This window comes from Colias philodice, chromosome 3 (assembly GCF_061535455.1).
Source record: "Colias philodice isolate Cphi_HAF_F1 chromosome 3, ilColPhil1 Martin Lab GWU primary, whole genome shotgun sequence".
NCBI lineage: Eukaryota > Metazoa > Arthropoda > Insecta > Lepidoptera > Pieridae > Colias > Colias philodice.
Genome location: NC_143088.1, coordinates 8,879,644 through 8,892,328, shown reverse-complemented (window position 1 = coordinate 8,892,328; position 12,685 = coordinate 8,879,644). Strand labels below are relative to the sequence as shown.

At 33.0% G+C, this 12,685-nt stretch overlaps 1 protein-coding gene and 2 long non-coding RNA genes across 3 annotated transcripts; 2 read left to right on the top strand and 1 right to left on the bottom strand.

Moving 5' to 3' along the window:
* The first annotated feature begins 1,157 nt into the window (after positions 1-1,157).
* Positions 1,158-2,099, top strand: LOC149489876 (uncharacterized). Its single transcript, XR_016318354.1, has 2 exons — positions 1,158-1,476; positions 1,909-2,099. It is a non-coding gene; the product is annotated as an uncharacterized LOC149489876 (long non-coding RNA).
* Positions 2,100-3,691: 1,592 nt separating this feature from the next.
* On the bottom strand, positions 3,692-4,538 carry LOC149489875 (uncharacterized). Its single transcript, XR_016318396.1, has 2 exons — positions 4,194-4,538; positions 3,692-3,926 (listed from the first exon to the last, which is right to left on the bottom strand). It is a non-coding gene; the product is annotated as an uncharacterized LOC149489875 (long non-coding RNA).
* A 44-nt stretch (positions 4,539-4,582) lies between these two features.
* On the top strand, positions 4,583-9,835 carry LOC149489874 (transcription termination factor 5, mitochondrial-like). Its single transcript, XM_089714653.1, has 8 exons — positions 4,583-4,825; positions 4,916-5,153; positions 5,282-5,442; positions 5,836-6,176; positions 6,448-6,579; positions 8,007-8,125; positions 8,362-8,592; positions 9,374-9,835. The coding sequence occupies exons 1-8, from the start codon at positions 4,690-4,692 to the stop codon at positions 9,624-9,626; spliced, it is 1,611 nt and encodes a 536-aa protein (XP_089570779.1). The 5' UTR covers positions 4,583-4,689; the 3' UTR covers positions 9,627-9,835.
* Positions 9,836-12,685: the final 2,850 nt, after the last annotated feature.

Below are 12,685 nucleotides of genomic sequence, written 5' to 3'. Positions count from 1 at the left end.
GTTTCTCTTTTAGATTATTAATAAATTCATTTTGTTTTAGATTTCCAGAGCTAAATAAAAAATGAGTATAAAACATGAGACGTGTAGATTGGACGCCGTCGAAATTTGCTAGATTGTGTTCACTGCATTTCGAGCCTGCGTGTTATCAAGATGGATACTCTAGAAGAATTGTGCAATCTTACGCTTAAGTTTTTTTTTTGTTCCTTTAGATAATAAATACATTTGTGTGTGAGTGAATTTTTATTTGGAAATTTTTTTACACATTTACTTTAAATGTGTAACTATGTGAAAATTAAACGGTTGATTAAATGACAGTTCTCATTGATGAGAAACTACTATTGAAATACATACTTAATATACATGCGTTTTCAAAGAAAAACCCGCATAGTTCCCATTCCTGTGGGATTTACGGGATCAAAAGTAATTTTTCCAAATTTCATTGTAATCGGTTTAGTAGTATTCGCGTGAAAGAGTAACAAACATCCATCCTCACAAACTTTCGCTTTATTAGTAGGATGTAAGGAAAATGTTTTCTTTAAGACTGTCCTTTTATGAACTTGTTAAAATTCATGCTGACTGTGCCTTTCTCCTCACTCCTTTAACTTTATTGATATCTTTATTTTAAATTAGTTACATTTCAAGTTTTAAAATTTATTTTAAAATATACTAGCTTTCCGCCCGCGTTTTTAAAGAAAATCCCGCACAGTTCCCGTTCACGTGGGATTTCCGGTATAAAACCTATCCTATGTGTGTATGTACAAAATTTCATTGTAATCGGTTCAGCGGTGAAAGAGAAAGTTATCCATTCTCGCATAATTTCGCATTTATTATATTCGTAGGATTAAACAAATAATGTATTCAACTGAAATTTTGTTTTTTTTTATTATTTATTATTTCACGAAACCGTAAATGCAAAATGCATTCACGATTTTATCGATTGAAGCACATCCCATCACTATCACCTTCTATCTATCTAAATACGTACCTATAGTAAAAATGGTGCCATGACTATGTTGAAACGTAGCTTGTAGTCTATAGCTATCTCATTCTTTCATACGACGTTTTTTTTAGATAGAGAGAAACAAATATATGTAAATTGTATACGCTCGATACAAGTACTCTATAGGTTTATTCCTCTGAGGAATAAACCCATAGAGTTCTTATATTGAGACAGAACAAAATACATATTTTCTAATCTACTTACTCTTAGTCAATAACAGCATAAGTCAGATTGAGATAGCGATAGAGTATCTGCACTGTCTTCAAACGTAGCGCGCCGGCTATGTTTTGTTTGCCTTCCAGCTGGAGGTCTCGGTGCGTCAAGTGTTTTTAACGAAATATTTAGAAAATATAAAGTGTATAGTGTTTCTTTTTATTTGTCAGTGTGCTAAAATGACTATTGTATGTTTAGCTACCGGCTATTACTAGTCGAATGGGAGTTTTGGATGAAAACAATGAAAAAATATCTTTCCATCGGTAAGTGATTTTCAGCAAATTGATAAATATTTATGTTCTAACCCTATTTGAAGGTTTTATCAAGCGCTTTTTTATAAGTTTATGTTGTAACTGTAACATTTACCCACTTTATGGGGTTGTGGAATACAAAAGAATTAAATAATTTAAAAAAAATGTCACAATATTATCACGTTTGGCATTTTGTTTACCACCGTAGTGTTGTAACACATTTAGCGTATATTATCGATTTATGACAAAAAATCTATTTCATATTAACGTTGATTTATTTATTTTGTTTCTTATATCAGATTTATATGTAGTTGTTGTAGCAAATAATAGATGTAAATTTTCTACAGCAGGAAAATAAAAAATACCACGTGGTTGTTTTATTTGACTTATCTGTTTAGTTTGTTGTTTCTCTTTTAGATTATTAATAAATTCATTTTGTTTTAGATTTCCAGAGCTAAATAAAAAATGGGTATAAAACATGAGACGTGTAGATTGGACGCCGTCGAAATTTGCTAGATTGTGTTCACTGCATTTCGAGCCTGCGTGTTATCAAGATGGATACTCTAGAAGAATTGTGCAATCTTACGCTTACGTTTTTTTTTGTTCCTTTAGATAATAAATACATTTGTGTGTGAGTGAATTTTTATTTGGAAATTTTTTTACACATTTGCTTTAAATGTGTAACTATGTGCAAAATTAAACGGTTGATTAAATGACAGTTCTCATAGATGAGAAACTACTATTGAAATACATACTTAATATACATGCGTTTTCAAAGAAAAACCCGCATAGTTCCCATTCCTGTGGGATTTACGGGATCAAAAGTAATTTTTCCAAATTTCATTGTAATCGGTTTAGTAGTATTCGCGTGAAAGAGTAACAAACATCCATCCTCACAAACTTTCGCTTTATTAGTAGGATGTAAGGAAAATATTTTCTTTAAGACTGTCCTTTTATGAACTTTTTAAAGAAAATCCCGCACAGTTCCCGTTCACGTGGGATTTCCGGTATAAAACCTATCCTATGTGTGTATGTACAAAATTTCATTGAAATCGGTTCAGCAGTGAAAGAGAAAGTTATCCATTCTCGCATAATTTCGCATTTATTATATTCGTAGGATTAAACAAATAATGTATTCAACTGAAATTTATGATTAATTTTGTTTTTTTTATTATTTATTATTTCACGAAACCGTAAATGCAAAATGCATTCACGATTTTATCGATGGAAGCACATCCCATCACTATCACCTTCTATCTATCTAAATACGTACCTATAGTAAAAATGGTGCCATGACTATGTTGAAACGTAGCTTGTAGTCTATAGCTATCTCATTCTTTCATACGACGTTTTCTTTAGATAGAGAGAAACAAATATATGTAAATTGTATACGCTCGATACAAGTACTCTATAGGTTTATTGCTCTGAGCTGTCAAGTATCAACAGCTGTCAGCTGATAATATTATGTCTGTCCTCGGAGCAATTAACAAGCCTGGAGAAGTAACAATTAATTGAACGTTTCTTATATAGTGGCTCTCTTTTATTCAATACCCTAATTAATGCGATAGAAAGAGACAACACACTGTTATCTGCTTGGCATTCAAATCCACATGTAGCCACTTTTTGTTCTAAAAAGGTAGTGCTTGCCTTTACTTTATCGAATACTAAAATATCGATAAATAAAAAAATTAAGTTATAAAATTGCTTGAAGATAATTTAAGATTCGTTTAATTTTGAATTATGGATCGGTAATTTCAAATTTTAAGATTCGTTTAATTTGGAATTATTCATTTACGATGCGTATTGACTGCCTTGCATTGTATGGGAGTGGTATTTATAAAAAAATATTATTAGGTAGTTATTTCGGTTTAGGTTGTTTTTATGGTTTCGTAAAAGGTACGTATTTTTTCCTGTTTTCATAGATTCATTCATAGAATTATACGGAACCCTTCGTGCGCGAATCTGACTTCCACCTAGTTGATCTTTTTACAAATCAATAGTCGTATCCTACTAATATTATAAAAGCAAATATATATAAGAATGGACATATTTTGATACTCTTTCACGTAAAAACTACTGAATGAGTTTTTATGGAACTTTACAATTATATAGTTTAAACATCAGAATAACATATAAGCTACAATTTACCACAGGAAAATAACTCATTCCCACAGGAAAAAATTGGTACAAGTTTAAAATAAATTGCTTCAAATAAAACAAATAAACATTTATTTTTTTAACAACATTTTATTTCGATACTTAATTACCAAATTACAATATTTATTATTTAAAATAGATGCCACCTTAAACTTGTGGCACAGCATCTCTGCAAAGCACTTTACTTTTCTTCCCGTCTGATTCGAAATGATTTGAACAAGGCCGAGAATGTTTTGAAGGCTTCCAATTTTTCCTGTGCTATAGCTTTAACTCAAACATCTTTTAATTGTTCTCAAGCCAGAAACCTGCAAATAACAATAAAATCCATACTTAAATACCTTTTTTTTCTCCTAACCTAAAGCAGTCATTATCAATGAAGTACTTCGTTCCTACTCAAGTATCGATAATTGCACAACACTATGGAAGTTATATTTTGCATTTTTTCTAAAAACTAAGCTGATTATGATTTCATTTCAATGATTACGGTTAGATAAAACATAGATGATTAAGAAAATAAGGTAAATTAACTTATTTATCATACAATTAACAAAAAAATTGATCAAAACACTAACCTGTGAAATGACAAATTTCTATCTTCGTCCGATTTCACATAACTACGGCTTTTACAGCCGTAAGCAACACAAGCCATGTTATCTTTAGTCAATTGTCTTTTCATAAAATAACAAATTAAACTAAAACACTCGTTTTTCACTTCATAAATAATAATTAAAATCAACATGCGTCCGTGACCAGACTGGTCACTGAAACAAATTGACATGGGCACATGTCATTTCAAACTGTCGAACTGACATATATCTGTCCTCTTTTTTCGCATGACATTTTGCCATAAGCCAAAAAGGCCAAACTAGTGCTATATTGTTCAATTAATTGTTACTTCTCCAGGCTTGATAATTGCTCCGAGTGTCTGTCACTGTCAGATTGTTTATTTTTATAGGTTTTGAACTTCTTGGTTTTGAATAATGAAAATAATGATACTATTGTCTTATAAAATAATGACTTGTGCCTTAAAATAAACGAAATTTGTTACCAAGTGGAGACCGATTCAAGATGCAGTTAAAGAGAATTTCATTGCTCATCGCCAAGCAAACTATCAAAAGCCAATACCGGTTCCTAAATACACACAATACTGTTTTCTTTAATAATTTTGAAATACCATTTGTAAATTTATACCAAAAAATCACAGGTAAGTAAGTAGTTATAAACTTTTAAAATTCGAATAAAGTGCCTATGCTTGAGTATAACCTAACCAAAAATATACTTATTTTAATTATAGGCCAAACATTATCTTCAAAATATCTTGAAGATTTGAGGAAAAAAGAACCAAACATAGCTCACATGACTACAGAAAATTTGCATCTTACATTGGATATACTTAAAAAGTTTGGAATCTCTCCGGAAGAAGCATGCTGCAATCCACATTTATTTTGTATGAATGTTATATCTATGGATAATTATGGAGAAATTTTCAAAGAATGTGGGTTTACTAAAATAATTCCTAAATATTTAATAAGGTATATAGATGTATGTTATTAATATTATATTACAAAAAATTGAAACAAGAAGCAAACAGCTTTTATTAATTTTATTCTAAAGTAAAATGTATAGACTATAGAGTATAGAGTTAACATTTTTTTTTCAGATATAATACAATAGTCAAATCAAGAACAATATCCTATTTGAAAAAAGAAGGTCTTCTCAATAATGAGTCTAATTTAGAAGAGGTTTTACTTGCCATATTTCAAGAGTGGCCGGATCAACAGAAATCCATGAAAAATTTTTCTGATGCAGATACAAGTATTTGTAAGTATTTTAATGTAGCTGATGTTTTGTATCTATTCATTCACTTATTACTTAAACTAGAGGTCCGCCCCGGCTTTGCCCCTGGTACATATTTCGCAATGAAAGGTAGCTTATGTCCTTTCTCGGGTATCAAAATATCTCCATACCAAATTTCATGCAAATTGGTTCAGTAGTTTAGGCGTGATTGAGTAACAGACAGACAGACAGAGTTACTTTCGCATTTATAATATTAGTATGGATTGAAGACCATTTATCAATTATTAGGATATAATATATTTCTCCCAAAGATTCTTACATTATAACATTAATTTTCAATTATTAATAGAATCACTTTCTTTGTTGAGTTGGTTCTATTTTGTGTTATTTTTTCCTCAAAGTACTTTAATTTTGCAGTGACTATACGAACAAGTGTTTTAGAGAGATACCTTGAGTGGAGACTACACATAAGCAATGAAGATTTTGCAAAATACTGTAAAAATTATTTGCCTCTAAGACATAGGCCCATGTCTGATATTCGACAAGCCATAGATATAGCTGAAAATATCATAAAATTCGAATTGAAAGTTATAAGAAGAAATGGTTTTATAATATCATCTGACCCTGTCAACACAAAGCTAATTTTAGAAAATGTTGACACATTGGGTGGGATTGAAATTAAAGAAGCAATACGACTGGAGCCTGCTATATTGAAAAATAACTATAATTCACTATTGGAAATTAGGGATTTGTTAAAGGTTAGTTCCCTTGTTAAATAATATATACTATGTATACTAGCGTTGTATATGTTTTAGTTCTGTATGTTTCTGCTGCGGACATAATCCATTCTGTTTTAGTTTACATAATTATTTTTACATTATTCGAGAAAAATTTTATAAGGTTTGATGTCGGCGCTTGCTTATATCTTAGTTTATTTTATGTCAATGTGTTAAAACCCAAACAATTAGAATTAGAAAAAAAGAATTAGTAAAAATAAAAAATAATATAAAAATAAATGCTTGGTTGCAGCAATACGAAATAACAGAAGAAGCGCAGAGGCGATGTTTGAGGGTGTTCTGTATGAATCCTGCTTCAGTGAGAGATCGTCTCAACGAGCTTGTCAATATGAAGGAGTATAAAGTACTAGCAACAAACCCTAGAGTAAGTAAGATAGCTGCTATCCTTTGAAAAAAAAGTATGTAATGTTTTCTATCCATACTTAATATTATAAATGCGAAAGTAACTCTGTCTGTCTGTCTGTTACTCAATCACGCCTTAATTACTGAACCAATGTGCATGAAATTTGGTATAGAGATATTTTGATACCCGAGAAAGGACATAGGATAGGTTTTATCCCGGATATCCCACAGGAACGTGAACTATGCGGATTTTTCTTTTACTGCGCGGTCGATGCCGCGGGTGGAAAGCTAGTTCTTTATAAATTTATAGTAACATGTCATACAATAAATAGATAATTAAACGAACTATCACGCTCAAAATTTATCTGAGGCAAAACTCAGCCTACGCGTGTATGAGGCAGAGTTTTTTTATGAGCAAAACAATAGACATTTAACATTCCTGAAACGAAATAATGTGGTTATTGCAACACAACCGTTTTGACGACGTATTATTTAGCGATTGTGTTGTTTTTTAAGAACCTATGTGATTTTTTTTATGAAAGTATTTAAATTCAAATCTGTTTATCTTCTACAAGTCTGCAGTATACCCTGTATTATCTGAATCTAATAATTCGTTGTGAGATAGAAAATTGATTTTTAAAAAAAAATTTAAATGAAAATAATACTACACAACTTCGTCAAAATGTTTTCGTTAAATTTTTATCAATAGAAAGCATTGAGACCTACTTAGCTGATAAAAAAATAATTGAAGTATTTCGTTATTAAAAGGTACTAACTATGTGAAAATAAAGTAAAATAATTTGGAAAATCCAAAAGTGCACGCCTCATAATTTTTTTTTAATAAATATTTATTAATTATTATTTTTGTTTATTTAATAACAATTAAACCACATCGAATCAGACCCTGAAAAATGAAAGGGTTCTATTCCTGAGCATACTCAAGCGTAAGAGAAAAAAAAAGACTCGATTAGTAAAGTATTTCGGTCGCTATCGTGTTAACAAGAAAAAGGATCCGCACATACAGACACACGGACGTCCAAGACAGAACTTTTTTAAACTGTTTTTTAACTAGTTTAAATAACAAAAATGACATCAAAAATATCATGAACGTTAAAAATAGTGTTTTTTCTTAATATGTGTGTGCATGTATTATCTTACAAGTGCAATGTATGATACATAAAGACATTTTAAGTTTGAAAAATCAGATGTTTTGCGCGAAGTGACAGTAGTACCCACCTCAACGCTTCGCTTATGAGGCGTGCAAAAAATTACAAAAAATCTCGGCTCTCTTTGTTATCAAAATTGAACCTTGTGTAACGACGCGACGCAATGAAAGATGAATTCAACATTAATACAATTTATTACGAAAATAACAATATTATTGTATGAAATCGTGTCGAAATAAAATCTATATATTGGATTAATATATGTATAGATTTTTCTCAACAGGTACTTACATTAGTTGTTCACCAAAAGAAAGTGATGAACAGACTATCAAAAATTCAAACTGCTAAAAAACAGTGTTTCAGTTTGAATCATCTTGTTTCGGCACACAGAATATTCAATACGTAAGTATATTTCGTATAAAAAAATTAAGAATTTTTATATTTGATTTTACGCGCCTAACTGCATTAAAGTGATTAGGATTGTTTTTTTTAGTCTTGATTCACATTTTACTTAATAACAGTAATATTTAAAGAGTTAAATGCAGAAATTTTCTGTCTTTTAGGACTAAAAATTAGGAATTATTTTAGATGGATATAATTTTTTAAATATTTTTATAGTCAAAAACATTTCTTTGCAGATACATCAATAGTTTTGGCAGCAAAGTCTGCAGCCGAGATATTGTAATACTAATAACAACATCATTGCAAGGAAGTAAGATGAGCAAAAAAACTATTTTATGTAATCTCAAGCGTCATAAGTACTGGCTGCATACTTCCTTGCACAATATATACGAAAATATTTGTTTGTTGAAACAACATTTTCCGGATCAAGTGATATTGGATAACTGCCATTTACTCGTGTACCCAGCGTAAGTTTTATTGTATACTTTTAGGCAAATGCTTGAGCTTTCAATGGGAATATGTTAGCTATACAGGGTGTCCCACTATTGGTATACTAAGCGCGAAGGAACTTGTAGTTTTGCATACACTGATCACGTAAAAAATACATAAACAACAAAATTACGTTAAAATTTTTTTGATATTTTTTTCCTGAAAATCCATGTTTTCTTCTCTAGCTTCGCGCAGCCGTCATATACCGCTTCTCTAATGTAAGCATTTTGTCTATGAAAACATAATCTTAAACGATAGCTCACGTGCTAGTGGCAAAAATGGGCGGGTTGCTTGCTATGGGTGTACACATAGAGTTTTAAGATTTCATCTATTTGAAAAAAAAATGCGTCTGGAATTTTTTAAGTATTTTTTTACGTACTCAGCGTATGCAAAACTATAACCTCCTTTGAGCTTAGTATACCAACAGTGGGAGACCCTGTATAGTTAATATGTAAAAATTAAAAAGTCAATTACCATTTAAGTCAAGTAAAAGAGCGTGTGTGCCCAGCACACGTGTCAGAAGCAAAACTTCTTTGGCAAAATTCAAAGATACCAAAATCGTCGCCTTACTCCATGATGTGACGGCATTGCCATGACGCGACCTTGAAATTTTACTCTCAACGCGAATAAAGAAGTTTCACTTCGATAACTTTTGCATATAATTTAGTATGAGACTAGATGGCAATTTGTGGAAAGGATTATTATTTTGATTTCTAATACCTAAGCGTTAAATTAAAAATTGGAAACTTTTTATTTTAGGTTAGAAATAGAAAAACATATCAAACACCTTCAAAAAATTCGAAACGGTGATTTGATGGCTAGAGAAAAATTCAAAACTGAAATAGATACGTATTACGCCAATTTGAATTACTCCAAGCTTTCCGATAGCCAGATTTTAAGTTTAACACTTTATGAAATCGAGAAAAAATATCATTTTAGCGGCGATGGAATTTGGAATAAGCAAGATGGCACGAGAGAAGAAAAACTAATAAAAAAATCTCAACAAAATTAGTACATATAACTGTATAGATAGATATAGTTGTTTTGTATAAAGTTGTAAGGAATTAAAATGAAATAAAATACGAAATTAAGCATATTTTTTTATTTATAAAATCTCTTATTGCTTTACAAACTTAAAATAAATATGAAACCATACTGTTTCAATAAAGTACAAAACTAAAATTTATTTTAGCTATTAAATACCCTGACTTATATAGAGTATTACATTTATATATCATACAAGTTTCTTTGGATTCAAAAACTTCAATTTTAAGATAAGCAATTAATCATATAATTTATATAAAATAAATGAGATATATATATCTACTATAATTTAGTCTACGTTTTGGCACAGAATTCACTATTCTTAAATGTATTTACAATGCTTAAAAATATGCTATTTAATTGTAAAATCCACTAATATTTAATTTAACTTATCAGTTATCGATATATTTTAAGGAATGGTATTGTGAAAAATCCTCGTCCTCGCGCTGGCCCTCACAGCGTATGGGGAGCGTCCCCCGGGTGGCGGATGGGGGAGTGGTCGGTAGTACAGCCTAGCTACACTACCGGCTAAGGCCGATGGCCTCGCTGACCAAAGTAGGGTGTGGTCCTCCAGCATTTCGGGGGTTGTGCGGGGGGCTGACAACCCTCCCACATAAAAAATCCATTGTTACGAAACCGACAGCAAAGAAAAAGATAAATAGACCTGGACTCAATTACGACAACCATTGGCGTGGAATAACGGATAGCCGATTTGCCTCATGGAATGTTAGAAGCCTTTACCGACCCGGTGCCATATACCAACTGACTACAGAACTTAAGCGATACGATATCAGCATAGCCGCGCTGCAGGAAGTAAGATGGCCTGGAAACGGGGAATGTGCTTTGGATGACGGATTTATGCTGTTTTATAGCGGCAACTTAAAGGGGAAACATACTAATGGAACTGGATTTATGGTAGCCAAGAAAAACGTCCCAAGTGTCCTTCGGTTTGACCCAATATCAGAGAGAATAAGTGTACTACGATTGAAGGGAAAATTCTCCAATATCACAATCATTAACGCCTACGCACCAACTGAACTCGCTGACGAGGAGACCAAAGACAGTTTCTATGACGACTTAGAGAGTGTATATGACCAAGTACCTCAATACGACGTGAAGATAGTTCTAGGTGACTTTAACGCCAAAGTCGGGAAAGAAGAGGTGTTCGTACCGGCCATAGGTAGACACAGTAAACATGATCGATCAAACGATAACGGCATTAGGCTTATTAGTTTCGCCACCTCGAAGAATATGGTCATCATGAGCACTGTGTTCCCCCATAAAAATATACACAAGGGTACATGGAAGTCTCCTGACGGTCAGACAGTCAACCAAATAGATCATGTCCTCGTCGATAATAGACACAAAAATAGCATAAAGGATGTCAAAACCTGTAGAGGAGCTGATTGCGACAGCGATCACTATATGCTTATAATCAAAATAGTTGCTAAAATAAATATAGCAAATTCAGACTCGAAAGGCACCGGACATACAATAGAAATAGAAAACACCAAAGACAAAGAACTTGCAAGTAAATTTCAAATAGAGCTGCATAACAAATTTGATAGTTTAGAGATAACAGAAGATGTCGACGCTACTTGGGAATCACTAAGTACAATAATCAGGGACGTAGGGATGCAAATATTAGGAAAAAGAAAGAAACGGAAGAAGAGAAAATGGTGGACCGACGAATGTACTAAGTCGTTTGAAGAGAGAAGGAACCTCAAAGTATTGGCTGAACAAGACAGTCAGTGGAAGGAGAGCTATGAAGAAGCCCGATCAAAAACAAGAAAAGTTATCCGAAAAGCAAAACGGCAGCATATGGATAACATAGTCACCGATATGGAATGCTTGCTCCAAGCCAATCTGGGTAAGAAATTCTACCAGGAGATAAGGTCAGTCAAACAAGACTACAAGCCGACATCGCAAATCCTAGCAGATTCCAACGGTAATCTCGTTACTGATTCGCCCACACTTAAAACCATGTGGCAACAATACTTTGAAGGTCTCCTTAACTGCCCGCCTCCTGAGCAAAGAGTGGAAACCTCAATCGAAACGATAGGTGAAGTAGAAGTTGACCCTCCAACCTTTAAAGAAGTGCAGGATGCCATTTATAAACTTAAGAATCACAAAGCACCAGGTATCGACAAAATACCAGCCGAATTGTGGAAGTATGGCGGTGAGACCACACAAAAAAAGCTGTTTGAGCTCATAAAAAGAATCTGGGATCTAGAACGCCAGCCGAAGCAATGGAACACGGGGATAATATGTCCAATTCACAAAAAAGGAAGCCGAAGAGAATGCTGCAATTACAGAGGCATTGCGTTGTTACCATCGGCGTATAAAGTTCTGTCATACGTCCTGCTGCGGAGATTGCAGCCACTTGCAGAAAACATTGTGGGAGACTACCAATGTGGCTTTAGGCGCAATCGTAGTACAGTAGACCAAATCTTTCTCTTAAAACAACTTATGGAGAAAAAGTGGGAATACGCACAGAGTATTCACACGGTCTTCGTGGACTTTGCTAAGGCGTATGACAGTGTGGATAGGAATGCTTTATACAATATCCTCAGGAATTTTCAGATCCCTTCAAAATTGGTCAGGTTAGTTGAAATGGCCACAAAAGAAAGCAAAATGGTAGTTAAAGTTGGAGCGGAACTCACAGATGAGTTTGCAGTCATAAGCGGTCTAAAGCAAGGAGACGCTTTGTCACCTCTACTTTTTAACCTTGCACTCGAATATGTCATAAGAAAAGTCCTCTGTCTTAACGGTGGAGTGAATCTAAACGGACAGCACAAGGTTATTGGATATGCTGACGATCTTGCAATGGTAGGGGAAACAAAGCAGCAAGTGACAGAAGCTGTGGCATGCCTCAAAGAAGAAGCCGCAAAGATTGGGCTGAGTATCAACGATACAAAAACGGAGTACCAGCACATGCGCCGATATAGAAATACAAGACAAAAGCGTGAAGATCTTACCGTTGGAGACTCCATCTTCAAGGGTGTAGCCACATTTAAGTATCTTGGA

What these genes read in the sequence shown, in the direction of transcription:
- LOC149489874 (XM_089714653.1), top strand. Translation starts at nt 4,690, where the DNA reads ATGCAGTTAAAGAGAATTTCATTGCTCATCGCCAAGCAAACTATCAAA. An exon ending in TGATGCAGATACAAGTATTT is followed by an intron (nt 5,443 to 5,835) that starts GTAAGTATTTTA and finishes TTAATTTTGCAG; the next exon opens with TGACTATACGAACAAGTGTT. An exon ending in CATTTACTCGTGTACCCAGC is followed by an intron (nt 8,593 to 9,373) that starts GTAAGTTTTATT and finishes TTTTTATTTTAG; the next exon opens with GTTAGAAATAGAAAAACATA.